Raw genomic sequence first — 14009 nt, forward strand, 5'->3', positions numbered from 1 at the left:
TAATGGAAGAAAAAAATATGAAACCCTTCTGAAATTGCTTTTCATTGGTTGTTTATGCCATGCATCTTTCTGAGCATGACTCTCATGCATACATTAACTGGGGTTCATCTGGAGTACAGCTGAAGCACTTGGAGATATATGTAAGGGTAGCAGAGATGTTGGTGTGATTGTAGTAAATCAGGTGCCCATTCTTCTGCAACTTACAGAAAAATTAGCATCTCACCACAAAAGCAGATGAGAGCATAAGCACTAGCATGTTTTTGGGGGTATCAGTCATTGGTTTTTCTGGGTCTGGATTGAAGGTGCTTGAGACAGTAATTTGTGTTGGAATCAAGTGTTTATTTCTTGTCAGTAAAACACTCTCACTGCTGTGAGTTCAGCTTTTCATTAGAAGGCACAAAATGGCCCACAGTCTCTTGTTACAAGGGCTTTTAAGACTAAACTATCCAATTAAGAACTGACACCTAGATTATTTTCCCTTTTAACCCAATAACTGATCCCAAAGGGCCCCCAGTGCAGACTTTTCTGTCCAATTACAAAATGCCACCCAAACCTATGTGGAAGGAAGAAGAAGCAAGAAGAAGAAACCCAGGACAATGCCCTGTGCCTTCCATCTTGCTTCCATCCACAACTCTGTTCACATTTTAAAAATCCCAAAACCTAAATTTCTCACCAAGTAATACACCTACACCACTCTCTATAATCTATTTCACACTTTTGTGGATTCCAGTCTATCTTGAAGTCTAGGAAACTTTCTCCAGGAATGAGGGTCAAAGTCAGTGCTCCCCTGGGGATCAGGACACTCCAGAGCAGACAGAGAAATATTCCTGGTGCCCTGGGTTTCCACACATGTTGGCTGTCCCCTGCACCTGTGCAGCAAAGCAGTGCTGGGTCAGTTAAATCTGTGTTTTAGGGTGCATTTCACTGGCATGAACACGTTTTGCCATGAGGGTTTAAAAACAATCATGTCATATGTAATGTCTTGGTAATAGAATTTCCCTGTGGTGGAATGTTGCTGGTATGTTTTTTAGTAAAATGCTATTTTCACCTCTGGATATGCACATCTGTCAGAAAAAGTAATACAGGATATGTAATTAGAAAATGTATCTTTCCAGTGTGCTGAGAGGCAGAGTATCTCATACTGTGTGGAATGCAAATATTATAACTGTCAAAGAAACAGAATCTACTTGATCATAAGTGCTGCCTGTATTTAAGAGAGTGTGTGTTGAAAACCTCAAGTGAGTGCAATGATGTCTTCAGTGAAGACGTGCTCGTTTATGGGTGTTTCAGTATGTTGGTGAAAGGTGTGTTGCACAGAAACCCAACTCCTTACCACGCTTCTGTTTGCTGTTCTCCTTTCCCCTTGTACCTTCGTGTTCTCAGAACAGTACCTTGGACTGTAAATTAGCAGCAGCAGGAGCTGGAGACAAGAGCTTTGACAAAAGCCCCACAAAAGCCAGGCAGCCTCGGAAGGTGGATCTGCGGGCTCGCTACTGGGCGTTCCTGTTTGACAACCTGCGGCGGGCCGTGGATGAGATCTACGTCACCTGCGAGTCAGACCAGAGTGTGGTGGAGTGCAAGGTAATGCCCCAGCTCTCCTTTGCCTACCTGCCTTCTAGCTGGCTTTTTTTTATATTTTAGAAACAAGGTAAATGAGGAATTAGAGCTTCAGAAACATGTTACGTTTTCATTTGCATTTTGTACAGGCTTTTAGATAGAAAAGCTGGGGACATATATATTCATATTTAAGAAAATGCTTTCATCTTGAGCAAGGACTAATCTTTATATAATTATATTATTAGAGCTCAGCTGTTTGGTGAAATCAGACTTTGTTAATTGAGTTCTGATTTTGTTATTTTTGTGACTAAGCACTGATTGATTTCTTTTTCCCAGTAATGTCCTTTACTGTAGGTGGCACTGTTGTAGTTCAGCCTTTTTCACATTCATTTGCTTGCTGTTAAGTGGCTTAATTACACTCTGCTCCCTTTCTGCAGTGATAGTTATCACTCTTCTCATTCTCCCTTTGTTAAGAAAGTGATTGGTGGTTGGGATGTCACTGTAAGACATTTCCAGTTTCAAACAACCTGGATTTGTAATGGCTTGTGCATCTGGTTCACATTTTATTGTGATTTTCTAGTAGATTTTTAGAAATACCCTTGTCATTTATAAAAATCACTCATGCTTTGGCAATGGAATTTATCACAAGCATTAAGAGAAGTCAGAATACATTATACAAGAAATGTTAAAGAGATGACTTTGTTTTTGTATTAAACATGGCTGGAAACTCAACACATTCTGGAAATGATTATCTAATCACTGTAAAAAAAATCATATATCAATTTAAGTAAACTTTTTTCTTATCCTATGCATCTCATTCTCTGCTGTAATCAGACACAGCCAAATTGCTATTGAGATTAGTGTACAAATACATTTCATTGAAAGCAGCTTTGAGAACTGAACAGTAGCTCAGAGGCTTCCAAATCTCTCGTTGGTCTAACACAATTTAACATTTTGTTACTGAACTGTCTTCCTGCTCAGGAAACTTTCTGTAGAATTTTTTGGTTTAAGAAAGTCAGCCAACCTTGCACTGTAATTAAATTAGCATTTTAAACTTTTGTGACTGAAAGAACAGAAGCCTATTTGTGTCATTATCACATCTTTTGGGGGTTAGATACCGTTCAACATTTTAATCGGGCTACTTGATCTGCTTTAGGATGGGGACAGACATAGCCTGAGTGAAAAGTCTTCATTTCAGCAGACTCTTGACAATGATGTATGTATCTGTGTGGCTCAGGTTACTTGTTTGCAAAACAGAGGTGAAAAAAACCAAAAATGAGCAAACAGGGCAGTCCAGTATCAAATGCTGTGAAACTTATGTAATGTTCATGTCACTCTTACCTTTCAAAAGATCTTTTTTCTCAGCACAAGTGTGCCTTACCTAAGCAGCTGGAATATGTGTTTGTGCTGTGGTCTTTTGTCTGGGATTTTCTTTTCCAGGTTACTGTTAAATTATGACTATTCTTTTCATAAATTACTATCATTTCTGTTAATTAAGTTATGAAGTGTGAAACTGCTTAGTCTTGGCAAAGAATTTTTACTAATAATGTTTCTCTTCTATAAATTCTATTATTTGTCATTATTTTATGGTGGTTTTGACAGACAGTTGAGTTTCTCCCATTTTGACTGTTGGACATAGGTGGGAAATAATATTAAATAAGAAACCAAAATGGTCCCACTGCTAACCTTTCCTTCATTTTTTTAAGTGGTATTTTGAAAAATCCTTTCAATTAAGATAAATTCACATTATCAAAAACTTCCTTAATTTTGACTCTTTAAACTTGTGGCTCAGTCAAATGGGCAGGTGCTATTCCATTTAACCATTGTAGTTGTACAAAAGTTGTTTTCTAAGAGGACCCATGTAGAAATGAAATATGACAACTTCTGGCATTTTATACCTTCTGTTTAACCTGGTATAGAAGTGTTAGTTGGGGTTTTTGTATTTTGTGCCTTTTCTGTCCCCTGTCCTAGGAGCTGCTGCAGTTTTATCGATTGTGTTGTCACTGAAGATGTTTGATGCTCCCCAGTGGGAGAGGCCTCTGGTGGCTGTTTGTGGTTGAAACTGCAGACAGAAGGGTTGTGGTGAGGATCCAAACAGTGGCAATGTGTGTAAGAGGATCAGTGCTTGTGTGTATTTCCTCAGCTTTGGGCTCTGCTGAAGTTGGTATTCTGCTATTGATTTGGAACTGAGAACTCTCCAATCATGTGTGTAGATATATAGATATGGCTTGGATGCTTTGTGTGGAAAGGTGTAATGAACATGGCTGAATTATTTCTGAAATAGTTCTCAAGTTTAGGCATCATCTCACTCTACATAAATCAGCTTGTGCAATAATGATAAAAGACTAAATATGTCCTAGTAGATATGGCTGTAACCTTCAACATTTGAAATGCAAATTGTGTGGATATTGTCTATATTAGCTGAGGTTTTGTGTGTTTATATGAATATTTTACCTGCTGTTTTCTAGGTTTGGGTGGCAAGTGTAGGCAGAGCAGAAATGGTAATGCCTTTAAATCCCCTGCTGTATGATAAAAGGTATTAAGACCAAAAGATCTTTAGATGGATAGAAGGCAGATTCTGTCAGTCAGTTTTGGTTAATGCAGCAGATGTCTTCAGCTGCTGTTCTGCTCTGGTGTTTTCAGGTGTCTCAGCAACTGAGTTTGTATTTATGTGTGTGTGTCTGTATATATAAACAGAAACACTACACACTCAGGTAAACCCTTTTTTGATAGAGCTTGAGCAACTGGATCCAACAACTAATGATACAGCAAGTATAGAAGAACATCAAACTAATTTAATTTTGGAGGTGTCTTCCTCCTGGAATGAATTAAGAGCTTCAGCTGTGTAAGAATCCATGTCTACACAGCTGCTCTTTTCCTTTCAAAAAAGCTGAATCTTATAATTTAAAAAATTTGTTCTATATTCTTTTTACATTGCTGTTTAGCATTACTTAGAGTCTGTACAATCTCTTGTCTTTTCACCTGAGATTAGTTTCTGGAGGTCTACTCAGAAAAGCCAGCATGTCTTTTAGTCTGGGTATCCGTGTTCCTCTCCATCCTTTGCACCAGACATATATGTGTGTATATATGTGTATGTGTGTATTTAAGTTTGGTGTGATTGAGTCCTTGCATGTGCCACTGCATTAATTCTTCTGGAGAAAATTTCCTTTGGAAATGGTTGTGGTCCTTTGGAGCACATCCTTGTCAGGCAGGGGATTGTGGCTGCCATGCTGAAGGTGCATCAGTGAGGAGCAGCTGAGGCCAGATGTGGTGATTTAACACTTGGGTGTAGGAGACTGTGTGCTTGCTTAAAATATTGTTTGTCACATACTGAAGTTGATATAAGGAGAGTCCTTTGTCTAGAGGAGCTGCTTCCTTTCATCCTTTCCCAGAGCTGTAAGAATCACTTTGACAATCACAGTGGTTGAACCAACCCCAGAGCTGGCTTTAATTATCTGTAATTTAACTGTATGAAAAGGCTGCAAGGAATTTTTGGAAGCAATTTTTGTGTCAAATTACTGAAACACCCAGTTAACCTTGAAAACATACATTTAAAAAAAGAAGGAAGGAACATAGTTTGTGTGCTAAAAGCTAATGTTCCAGTATAAAAAAATTGAGTTTATTTTGGTAAATACATAAACTAAAATATTCAGTATAAATAATGAAACAGCATAAGGTAGACATGGTTTATAAAATAGAACCCATTAGCTTGGCTAATAAGCTAAAGTACAGATGTGGTGACTGAATTAATTTCCCTGATGCATGTACTACTGTTTTGAGTTGGAGTAACCTTAAAATCCTATAGTCTTTGGTCCTTCCATGTTTGCCTCTTCCTTTTTTGAGAATGGGAGAATAAATGCATGAAGGGACATTTCAAAGTGGTTAAGGGCTTCCTGAAGTGCACTTCCATTCTGTAAAATGGGATTTCAATGGGCCTATCTAGGACCTGAGTCCTGACTGAGGATGGCTCCCATGTAGCTGCTCTTGAAGGTCTTTGTTGGTTACAAAGTCATTTATAGGCTCACCTGTAGGGGTCTCTGACTTGTCAGAGTGAACCTGAGATACCTTAGAAAGTCTCTTTGCCCAGCCCGGCGCTTGAAGATGGAGTCAGAGCTCTTCATTTCTTGGTCTCAAGGTTGTTTATTGTATCTTATCTATAAAATTCTTTCTCCTGTCCTGCTGAGGTCAGCTCAGCAGGACAGACAGAGGCACCAGAGGCACTCTGCCTGTCCCCAGGGCTGTGTTATGTGTTTGTACTAAAAACTACCTGTACAATATTTACAATTACTTTCCAATACCTGTCACCTATGTTAGACAGTGAGCTTCTACTCTAAACCAGTCTGTAAGTGCCAACATCACAGCAGAAGATGGAGGCCAAGAAGAAGAAGGAGAAAGGCTGGACACACCCAGTTCCCTCCATCTTGCCTCCTGAACCCCCATTCTAGAAACCCCAAATCTACTTTTCCACCCTGTGATAACTTCACTATTATTCTGCCTAAACTGTTATGGCTTGCTGATCTTCATATAAGGTTGGTAACTTGCTCCACAGGTCATAATCAAGCCCACAGGTGTTTTGGGCTCTGTGCCAGGGTCTCTGAGCCCCCTGGCAGGGGTCTTGGCTGCTCAGGACAGCCAGAGGGATGCCCTGGGTTCTGACAGTCCTACTTTGAGATAAATACATGGCAAGTAGAAGTCCTACTTTGAGATAAATACATGGCAAGCAGAGAGATCAATGAAAGCTGGAGAAAAGAAGGGAAAACAAAAAAGAAACATGCAGAACAGAGAGGAGAAGGTAACAGGAGTTACATTGTGTCTGGTTTGAGTTTCATGTCGCTGATTTTCCTTGAAGAGTTGTTTTCAGCAGTATTGCTTTCTTACTTAGCTCCAACTGTCTTTAAGAACCGTACAGGCTGGATGTGACCTTGAGAAACAATGCGATATAAAACTGTTCTGACTCCAGTGCAGCCGCAGCACAGCGGCCCATGGAGGTTCCTTTTTGTCAGCAGCTTGTCGGGTGGTGCAGCTTTGCCCGGCTCAGCAGGGCGGTGGCGGTGCGCAGGTAGCGGGGCTGGCTCGGAGCCCCGGGCGGATCCTGTGTCAGAGGACAAAGGGACGGCGCCGGCCCGCCTGCCCCGCGCCAGCCCCGGCTCCCTCGCACACCAATCGAAGCCGCCGCGGCCCATCGGGGAGCTAATTGGTAATTTTAGCTGGACATCTATATGGAGTTATCTGCATGCCTGCAACGGCGCTTTCTGAGCCACTTTTGTTCTGCTCCATCCTGCTTGACAAAATGGCCCTCATGGCTTTAGGGAGAGAGATGTGCATCAGTGAGTGTGGGGCCGCTCCAGCTGCTTGTCTTGTTTGTATTCCCTTGTTCATAAAACATGGCTCGGGTTACAGCTGCATGGGTCTGCTCTGATCATTTCTGATAATGTGGAGCTAAACATTCCTTAAAATAGGTTAAACCATTTATTGTGGTTTTTTCCTGTGCTAGCTAACTTCAGAAATATAAGTCATATTCACGTTAATTCTTTTTTTTTTTTTCCTGAGGAATATGTAAATGGCTGACTTGAAAAATAAATGATTCAGAATTAAATTTTGGTTTCTATGCTCTCATTGTTAGTAACAGTCAGCACAACTTAGCATGAGCTAACCTAAATGGACATGAATTGGATTAGAAAGCTGAAATTTTATTAGTGGAACAGAAAAAAAGAACTGGTTGAGACACTTGAGTTGTTCATTTCTTGTAGCAGACTTTACTTAATTATTTTGGTGCTGTAAACCAACTGCTTTGTAAGAAAGATTTTTGTTAGCATTTTTGAGGAATATTTCAAAACAAAGAGCAACTTCTGCAGCAGCAGTGGGATTCTGTTTGATTTCCCTTCCTGGTGTGTGACTTTGGTGCCTTTCCCTTACAGCAACCAGCATATGATCTGTGTGTGTCATAAGGAGTAGTTAAAAGGATACTCATGTCAAAACTGAAGCTGAATTTCAATGTTAAACAAAATGGATAATAATCCATATGATTTTATATGAAAAAGCATTTTTCATGTGTTAGAGGTCTTTTTTCTGTTAAAAGGACAGTTAAAAGTAAATATGTATGGGATTGATGTTGCAAAAATGTGCATTAGTTACCTGGACTGTAGGAGAGTGTTTTTACTGGTTTTGCTGTCAAAGGTTTTACTGTTAAAATTTGTAGTTATACACTTAAGAACCAATACCTTCTCATTTGTAATTGTTCCCAAAATTTTTAAGTAATAATTACTTTGAGCAGAAAATTTATCTTATTACCAGCAGAATGACATTGGCACAGTAAAGAACTTGTGAAACAGCAGCATTTTGTCATTAGTGTTTTTCCTTATACCATAAAGTTATGTCTGTACTTTACATTCTGCATGTGAAGCTCATTTAAGTTTCATATTCAAGCTTCATTCATGGATTTTGACTATTTTCAGCATGTTGTCACGACAGAGTACAGGACACATTTTTCTTGTCTGGGATGGAGTAGTTATGAAAGCTGCTCTTTCTGGCTGCCATGAGCTCAGACTCTGTCCCTGAGAGAGGCATTCATGTGCTGTGTTGGTGAAATTCAGCTTTGCTGAGGAGGTGCCTTAGGTCTGTGTTTTGTCATGTTCAGTCAGTGATTTTTGAGTTTGTATGTGGAATATAAAGAATTGCTCCTTTCCCTGCCAGTGGCAGCAGAAGTTTGTAGTTTGCCCAGGTAACACAACTGAGAGTTCCATTACTATGTTTTGCTCTACCTTGCAGGGAAAAACTGGTGCCATTAACTGAGTAGAGGCAATTTCCCTTGAATTTTTCATTGTTTCTGGATGTAATCTGACCATACCATAGGCACCACATTCACACATTTGTGCCAACTGGGCATCAGTAGACACAGTCAATAATTTCTCAAAGTTAAGGGTATTTTAATCAGAAACAAGACTCTTCAACCACTGCCATTTTGTCTGTGATTTTCTTCCTGGAGTAGTGTGAAGTTAATTGATATGTCCTTTTGTAACAATTAATTTTATTTGTTGGAGACCAACATGTGGTTCCAGATTCAAACTGCTTCATCAAGGTTTTGCATATTCTGAGTAAATCTGCAGCATGCCCACACAGTTTCTGACAGTGAATGTTTTAATCCCACCCAGCTTCTGATGCTGCTGCCTTTGTGTAGTTTTGTCTACTTTTACTTCACAAACAGATTAATTGTGATATTTTAGTTTTCCACAGACCTGTTAGGTTTTATGCAGTTTTGCCTTCTTGGTGATGTATGTTCAGCATATTTCAAGAGATAACTCTGACCAAAAAAGGGATATTAATAATGAAACAGGTATCCTTATGTGAGTTAAGAATTATTTTCCTGAAAATGTTACCATTTTGTCCTTACACATTAATGCTGAAACAGATCTTGAATAATATGCACCTTTTTTTTAGGATAAATGTTTTAATGATTGTTCACATAAAAATCTTTATTATCTGGGCTTTCTTGTTTTCAGGGGTTTTCCTGGGTTTATGTTTAATGAGAAAGCTAAATTGTAAATGTCCTCCTTTCTTTTCAGTTCCTTTATTGGGGTGGGGGATTGTTTTTAAATAGAAAGATTGATGTGATGGTTGCTTTTCAGGAAGTCCTGATGATGCTTGATAACTATGTAAGGGACTTCAAAGCATTGATTGATTGGATACAGCTACAGGAGAAGCTAGAAAAAGCTGATGCTCAAAGCAGGTAATTAGATTTATATTTTTTTAATCTACAGAGAGAGTAAAGTTCACAGTAAACTTCATTTTCTAGCAGAGCTTCAGCAAATAGAACCAATTTTCCTTTTGGACAGAATGGGTGTGAGGACATTTTATGTGCATTGTCACTGTCACGTAGAAGTAGAGGATGTTTCCAGTCCTTCCCTCATCTTTTCCTTTTGAATGGTGGTTTGATGCTTTGCTCTATACTGGAATTGGAAATAAACATTGTAGTCTTGAGAGAAGACATTATTTTGGATATGGGTCTGGCTGATAGGGTTTGTAGTTAGAGTAGAAACAATTGCTGAGATAAATGATCAAATTCAGCAGGATTTGTTAATATACTGAGTGTTTGTTGGTTCTAGCTTTGCTTTAAGGTGATAGAGGGAGACTTATTGTGAATTGTATTTTTAAACTTTTCTTTCCTGGGTTTGCAGACCGACTTCACTGGCCTGGGAAGTAAAGAAAATGTCTCCAGGACGCCACGTGATCCCAAGTCCCTCCACAGACAGGATTAGTGTGACATCAAATGCTCGAAGGAGTTTAAATTTTGGGTATGAAACCAACTCAGAAGTTTATTGAAGCTAAAATAAAGATTAATTTGAAGCAAAGCTCATGAATGCACTATTTTTCTGTAGTAACCAATGTATTGTTTTGTTGTTATTAAATCATATAAGCAATTTTTTGCATTCCTTAACAAAAAGCCCATGATCTCTAAAGGAAAATCCTATCAAGGACTTATTTATTTATGACTTTGTAATACATTTAATAACTGGTAATTACAAAGACCTGAAGATAAAATACTGTCAGTGTATTTCATGTGATCTGTTTAGTACTCTCTTCTCTCTACAAAACAAAGGTCAGAATGTCTGTAACTTTAAAATGGCCAGTGTGTGCAATGTGAATGGCCAGCTGAGTTAGCAGAAGTAAACACAGGTCAGAAAGAGTGAGTGTAAAGTGAGATTATGATGATTCTGATGTGTGGCAGAACTGATACTAGTTCAAATGTAGAGCACGTTGTATACTGCAGTAAAGCATCTTTTACTTGTTGAAATGAAAGTATCTGAAAGCAGTTCAACAAAAATGTGCATAGATTTAGAGCAGCACTGCCTGGTGCTGTCTCAGTCTGGAGAGCACAGATGAGTGCAGTTGGGATCTTTCTCAGGGTATGTGCTGAAAAACAGCAACCTTCAGGTTTTTGGGATCTCAGGAAACACTGCCCAGTGTCCTGAGTGCTTGCATTGTCCTCAGCAGAGATGTGATACTGGGCTGTTTGGTCAGCACCTCTGAGGATTGAGCTCTCTGAAAATCAGGTATTTCTACAAAAATACTACAAAGTGTGTTTGGTTTAGGCCCTGTGTAGAGGAACCTGTTGATACCTACCTGAAACATCTGAAAGGTGTCTGCTGAAATGCCTGGTGGTGGGGAGAAAATATGCACAAGCACTCAAATGAAACACTTGAATCTGGTGGAAATCAATGCTCTTTTATTTTTATATTTATTAGAACATAACAGCTCAGCACAATTAGTCTTTCAGCCAGTCTTATTTGGCTGTAATAACCTGTTGCTATTGCTGCTGGAGCTGTTTTATGCACAATCACAGGAACATGATGAGAAACTGTGTGTGTTAGAGCAAGGAACAGCAAGATGAGTTTTCTATCCTTCACACTTGCAAATTTTTTGCTTCTTAGTGTGTGTCTCACAGCAAGGCAACCCCAGAGGGCTACAATATTTTGTGTGTGAGAGAAAATAGGATGGAAAATAAGGGCTGAGACTTACTTGGTGCTACAGAAATTTTTGGCAGAATGCTAGGAGTTAGTAGGAAAGGAATAGGGGATAGGAGAGAAGGTAGTGGTGTACCTCTGTAGAAATTAATGATTCATACCTGTAGTCATCTTCACATCTTCAGAAAAGTACAGAAACTAGAAACAGGGACAGTCAGAGGTATCCAACAGCATTGATGCAAAAACAAAATAATTTGGAGAAGAGATAACAAGAAGGGTGTGATAAATAAAATCACTTATGTGGAAGATGAGTAGGAAAATCTGTTCGTTATTTTTAATTCAAAGGAATTGGGAGTACTAAATGGTCAAATGCCAGGTTTGAAATGACAGGAGTATTTTTCAAGATTTAGTATGTAGAATTTATGATGCATTGCTTTGGTTGCCAAAAATATTAATGCCTTCAGAAATTAGTATCACAGCGATTAAATTTAATCTTGTTTATTAAAAACAGCGATTAGTTGAGCAAATTCCAACAACTTTTCAGTGTAAATTGCTGCAAGCTGGAGAGTTTGCTAAAGGAGAGGTGGTTCTGTTCAGCACTGTTGTGATGGTCTCATAAAGCTTTCTAACAAACCATTCTGTTACTTGCCCAGACACTAAAAAGAGCTGTGACTTTCATTTAGGAACCCTGCAGTGACCATTTCTGCAACACGCCTGGCTCCCTCGGGTGTAAGTTGGGCCGATAAGGTAAAAGCCAACCATGGAACTAAAGCTGCCAATCCTGAGCTGGCCCCTGCACAAGCCTGCCTGGCACCCCCTGCACAGAAGGCACTGCGGAAAAATGGCAAGTCCCCTTCTGTGGCCTAAGTTGTTTTCACAAACTCTGTGGGATGAAGTGAATTCACAATGTGATGACCTGGGTTCTAAGCAAAATTAAACCTAGTTTTGGAAAGTACAATGTTTAAATTCAGTGTGGAGACAAAAGATTCGTGCAGCCTTTTATTGCAATAGTTAAGTTTGAGCCAAAAGTGTGTTTTCATGTGAAGGTAAAATTCTGCTGTATTTTCACAAACTAGAATTTGATCTGTTAAAACCAGTTCATAACATCCCAAGAAGCAAAAGGTCTTTGGTTACAAACTGCCAATCTAACTGACTGCAAGTTGGGATGGCTTAACACTATAAAGAATAATGCATGTCCAGGAATCTGGGAAGAGCTCAAGATAGTTTTATATGTCCTGGAAGAACATGCTATTAGAACTATGCTGAAGTAACAATTGATGGTTTTTTGGAAGACAAGAATTACCACATTTTGTTATGAATTGTTTTTTCTAAAGATGCTCTTTGGAGAATGATTGATTCGGGATCTTTTGTTCTAGAAAAGATTGGTTTAGTTGCAGACATAAAAAACTACCATTTGGTTTATAAAATTAGTTTCTTTGCACTGAATCTCTGAGATTGTCTTCAGAATTGCATTCTTTTTCATTTATTTTCTTCGTGTGTGGTCTCAGATGACTTTCTACAAAACCATCAGGCAGGATGTAGAAATGGATATTCTGAAAGAAAATTAAAAGTGCGATGCTTTTTTTTTTTTTTTTTTTTTTAAAGTTTCAGGAAGTACATGTATCAATTTAAGATAGTTGTATGTTAACCTGGGAGCAGTAGAAGCCATGTGTGGTGACTTGAAGACTTGTGGTATATTATGGAAGTAAAGCACCTTGTCCAGGGCTCTGGCATGTAACGTGAATGAGTTCAGGAGTGGGTTCCTCTGTTTGGAGCAGAACCATCACAGCCATGCTCCAAGGCTGCTGGCTGACAGGGATCCATGGCTGCTGCCTGTGTACAGTTGCAGTGAGCTGCTTAGAGAGCAGGAGCTGTGTGGCTGAGTTTTCAGCACTGTAGCTGATGTATAATTCCACTTTTGAGATAAACCACTAGTTGAAGTTACTTGTAACAAAAGATTTTCTGGTGATTGCTGCTCGTAATAGAGGGACAGGGCTCCAAGCTGTTGCTAAAATACCTTTATTAGGTGTTCTTGTGCATAGGGAGAATGTTGTTAGCTACACAGGGAATAAAAGTGATCTGTATTTCAATATGGATAATGTATTTTAGTAGGCTAAGAGGAAAACAAAATACTTTATGTTACTTTCAGAGGCTTTTAGAGGGCTGAAGAATCAGTGTTGTACAGTGTTTTATTGAATGTTACTTTCAGCTGATGAGCTTCAAATAGAGAGAAGCCCCTTAGGTCGTGTAGTACTGGCTACAAGTGTTCAGTAATCTTCAAATCAAATGGAGGATGCAATCCAGACTTGAAACATTTCATTTTAAGAAATAACAGTCATTCCTCTAGACTTTGTTTATTCTTAGGAATCTCTAATTGCTGACATTGAGCATTGGAGAGTTTCAGTGATTTGCTCATGGCTGAATTGTTTTGTTTTTAACAAATCAAATTCTCTGTAGGAGCATGTTGTCCTGTGTGTGGGAGGTGGAATCACTTGGGTAAGATCCAGCTATCCCCAGTGATGAAAACAGAAGAAAATCTGTGAAGTTTCTGTGAAGGGAGCCACAGGGGCTCTTCACATGCATTATTGGAGCAGCTCTGAGGCTCGTGTATCTGCTCTGCCCTTGCCCAGCTAATGCACTCCCCAAACAGCTCTTTGGGGCATGTGGGCCTTGGGGGAGGGGTTCCCCTGCCCACCCAGAGCCCAGCTGGGGCTTACAGCCACAGGATTTCCCCAGACACTTTTTCTCCAGTGATTTCCAACAGCATTATCATTAGGTCTCACGGTGGTTTTCTGATGTGGATGAGTGGTATGATACTGTATCTGTTTCATGGTTGATGCAATTTCCAGATTTAACTAAGTAAGCCCTCAGGGAGAAGGAAAATGCATTATTTTTCCATATAGTTCTTTAATCTTTCCTTTTCTGAATGCATAATTAAATGAGGTTAAATCATCTTATCTCATTTCCCTCATTAAACTTACTGTTACCCTC

The 14009-nt window shown here is 39.2% G+C and overlaps 1 protein-coding gene across 2 annotated transcripts in view; it reads left to right on the forward strand.

The window, feature by feature from the left end:
* SCAPER (S-phase cyclin A associated protein in the ER) overlaps window positions 1-14009 on the forward strand; it is a 136043-nt gene that overhangs the window by 12527 nt on the left and 109507 nt on the right. For both annotated transcript variants that reach the window (XM_058033388.1, XM_058033389.1), the window contains exons 5-8: window positions 1384-1581; window positions 9183-9283; window positions 9732-9848; window positions 11702-11862. In XM_058033388.1, the coding sequence (XP_057889371.1) occupies window positions 1384-1581; window positions 9183-9283; window positions 9732-9848; window positions 11702-11862 (577 nt within the window). The remainder of the gene's footprint in view (window positions 1-1383; window positions 1582-9182; window positions 9284-9731; window positions 9849-11701; window positions 11863-14009) is intronic.

The sequence above is a fragment of the Melospiza georgiana genome, chromosome 13 (genome assembly GCF_028018845.1).
Source record: "Melospiza georgiana isolate bMelGeo1 chromosome 13, bMelGeo1.pri, whole genome shotgun sequence".
NCBI lineage: Eukaryota > Metazoa > Chordata > Aves > Passeriformes > Passerellidae > Melospiza > Melospiza georgiana.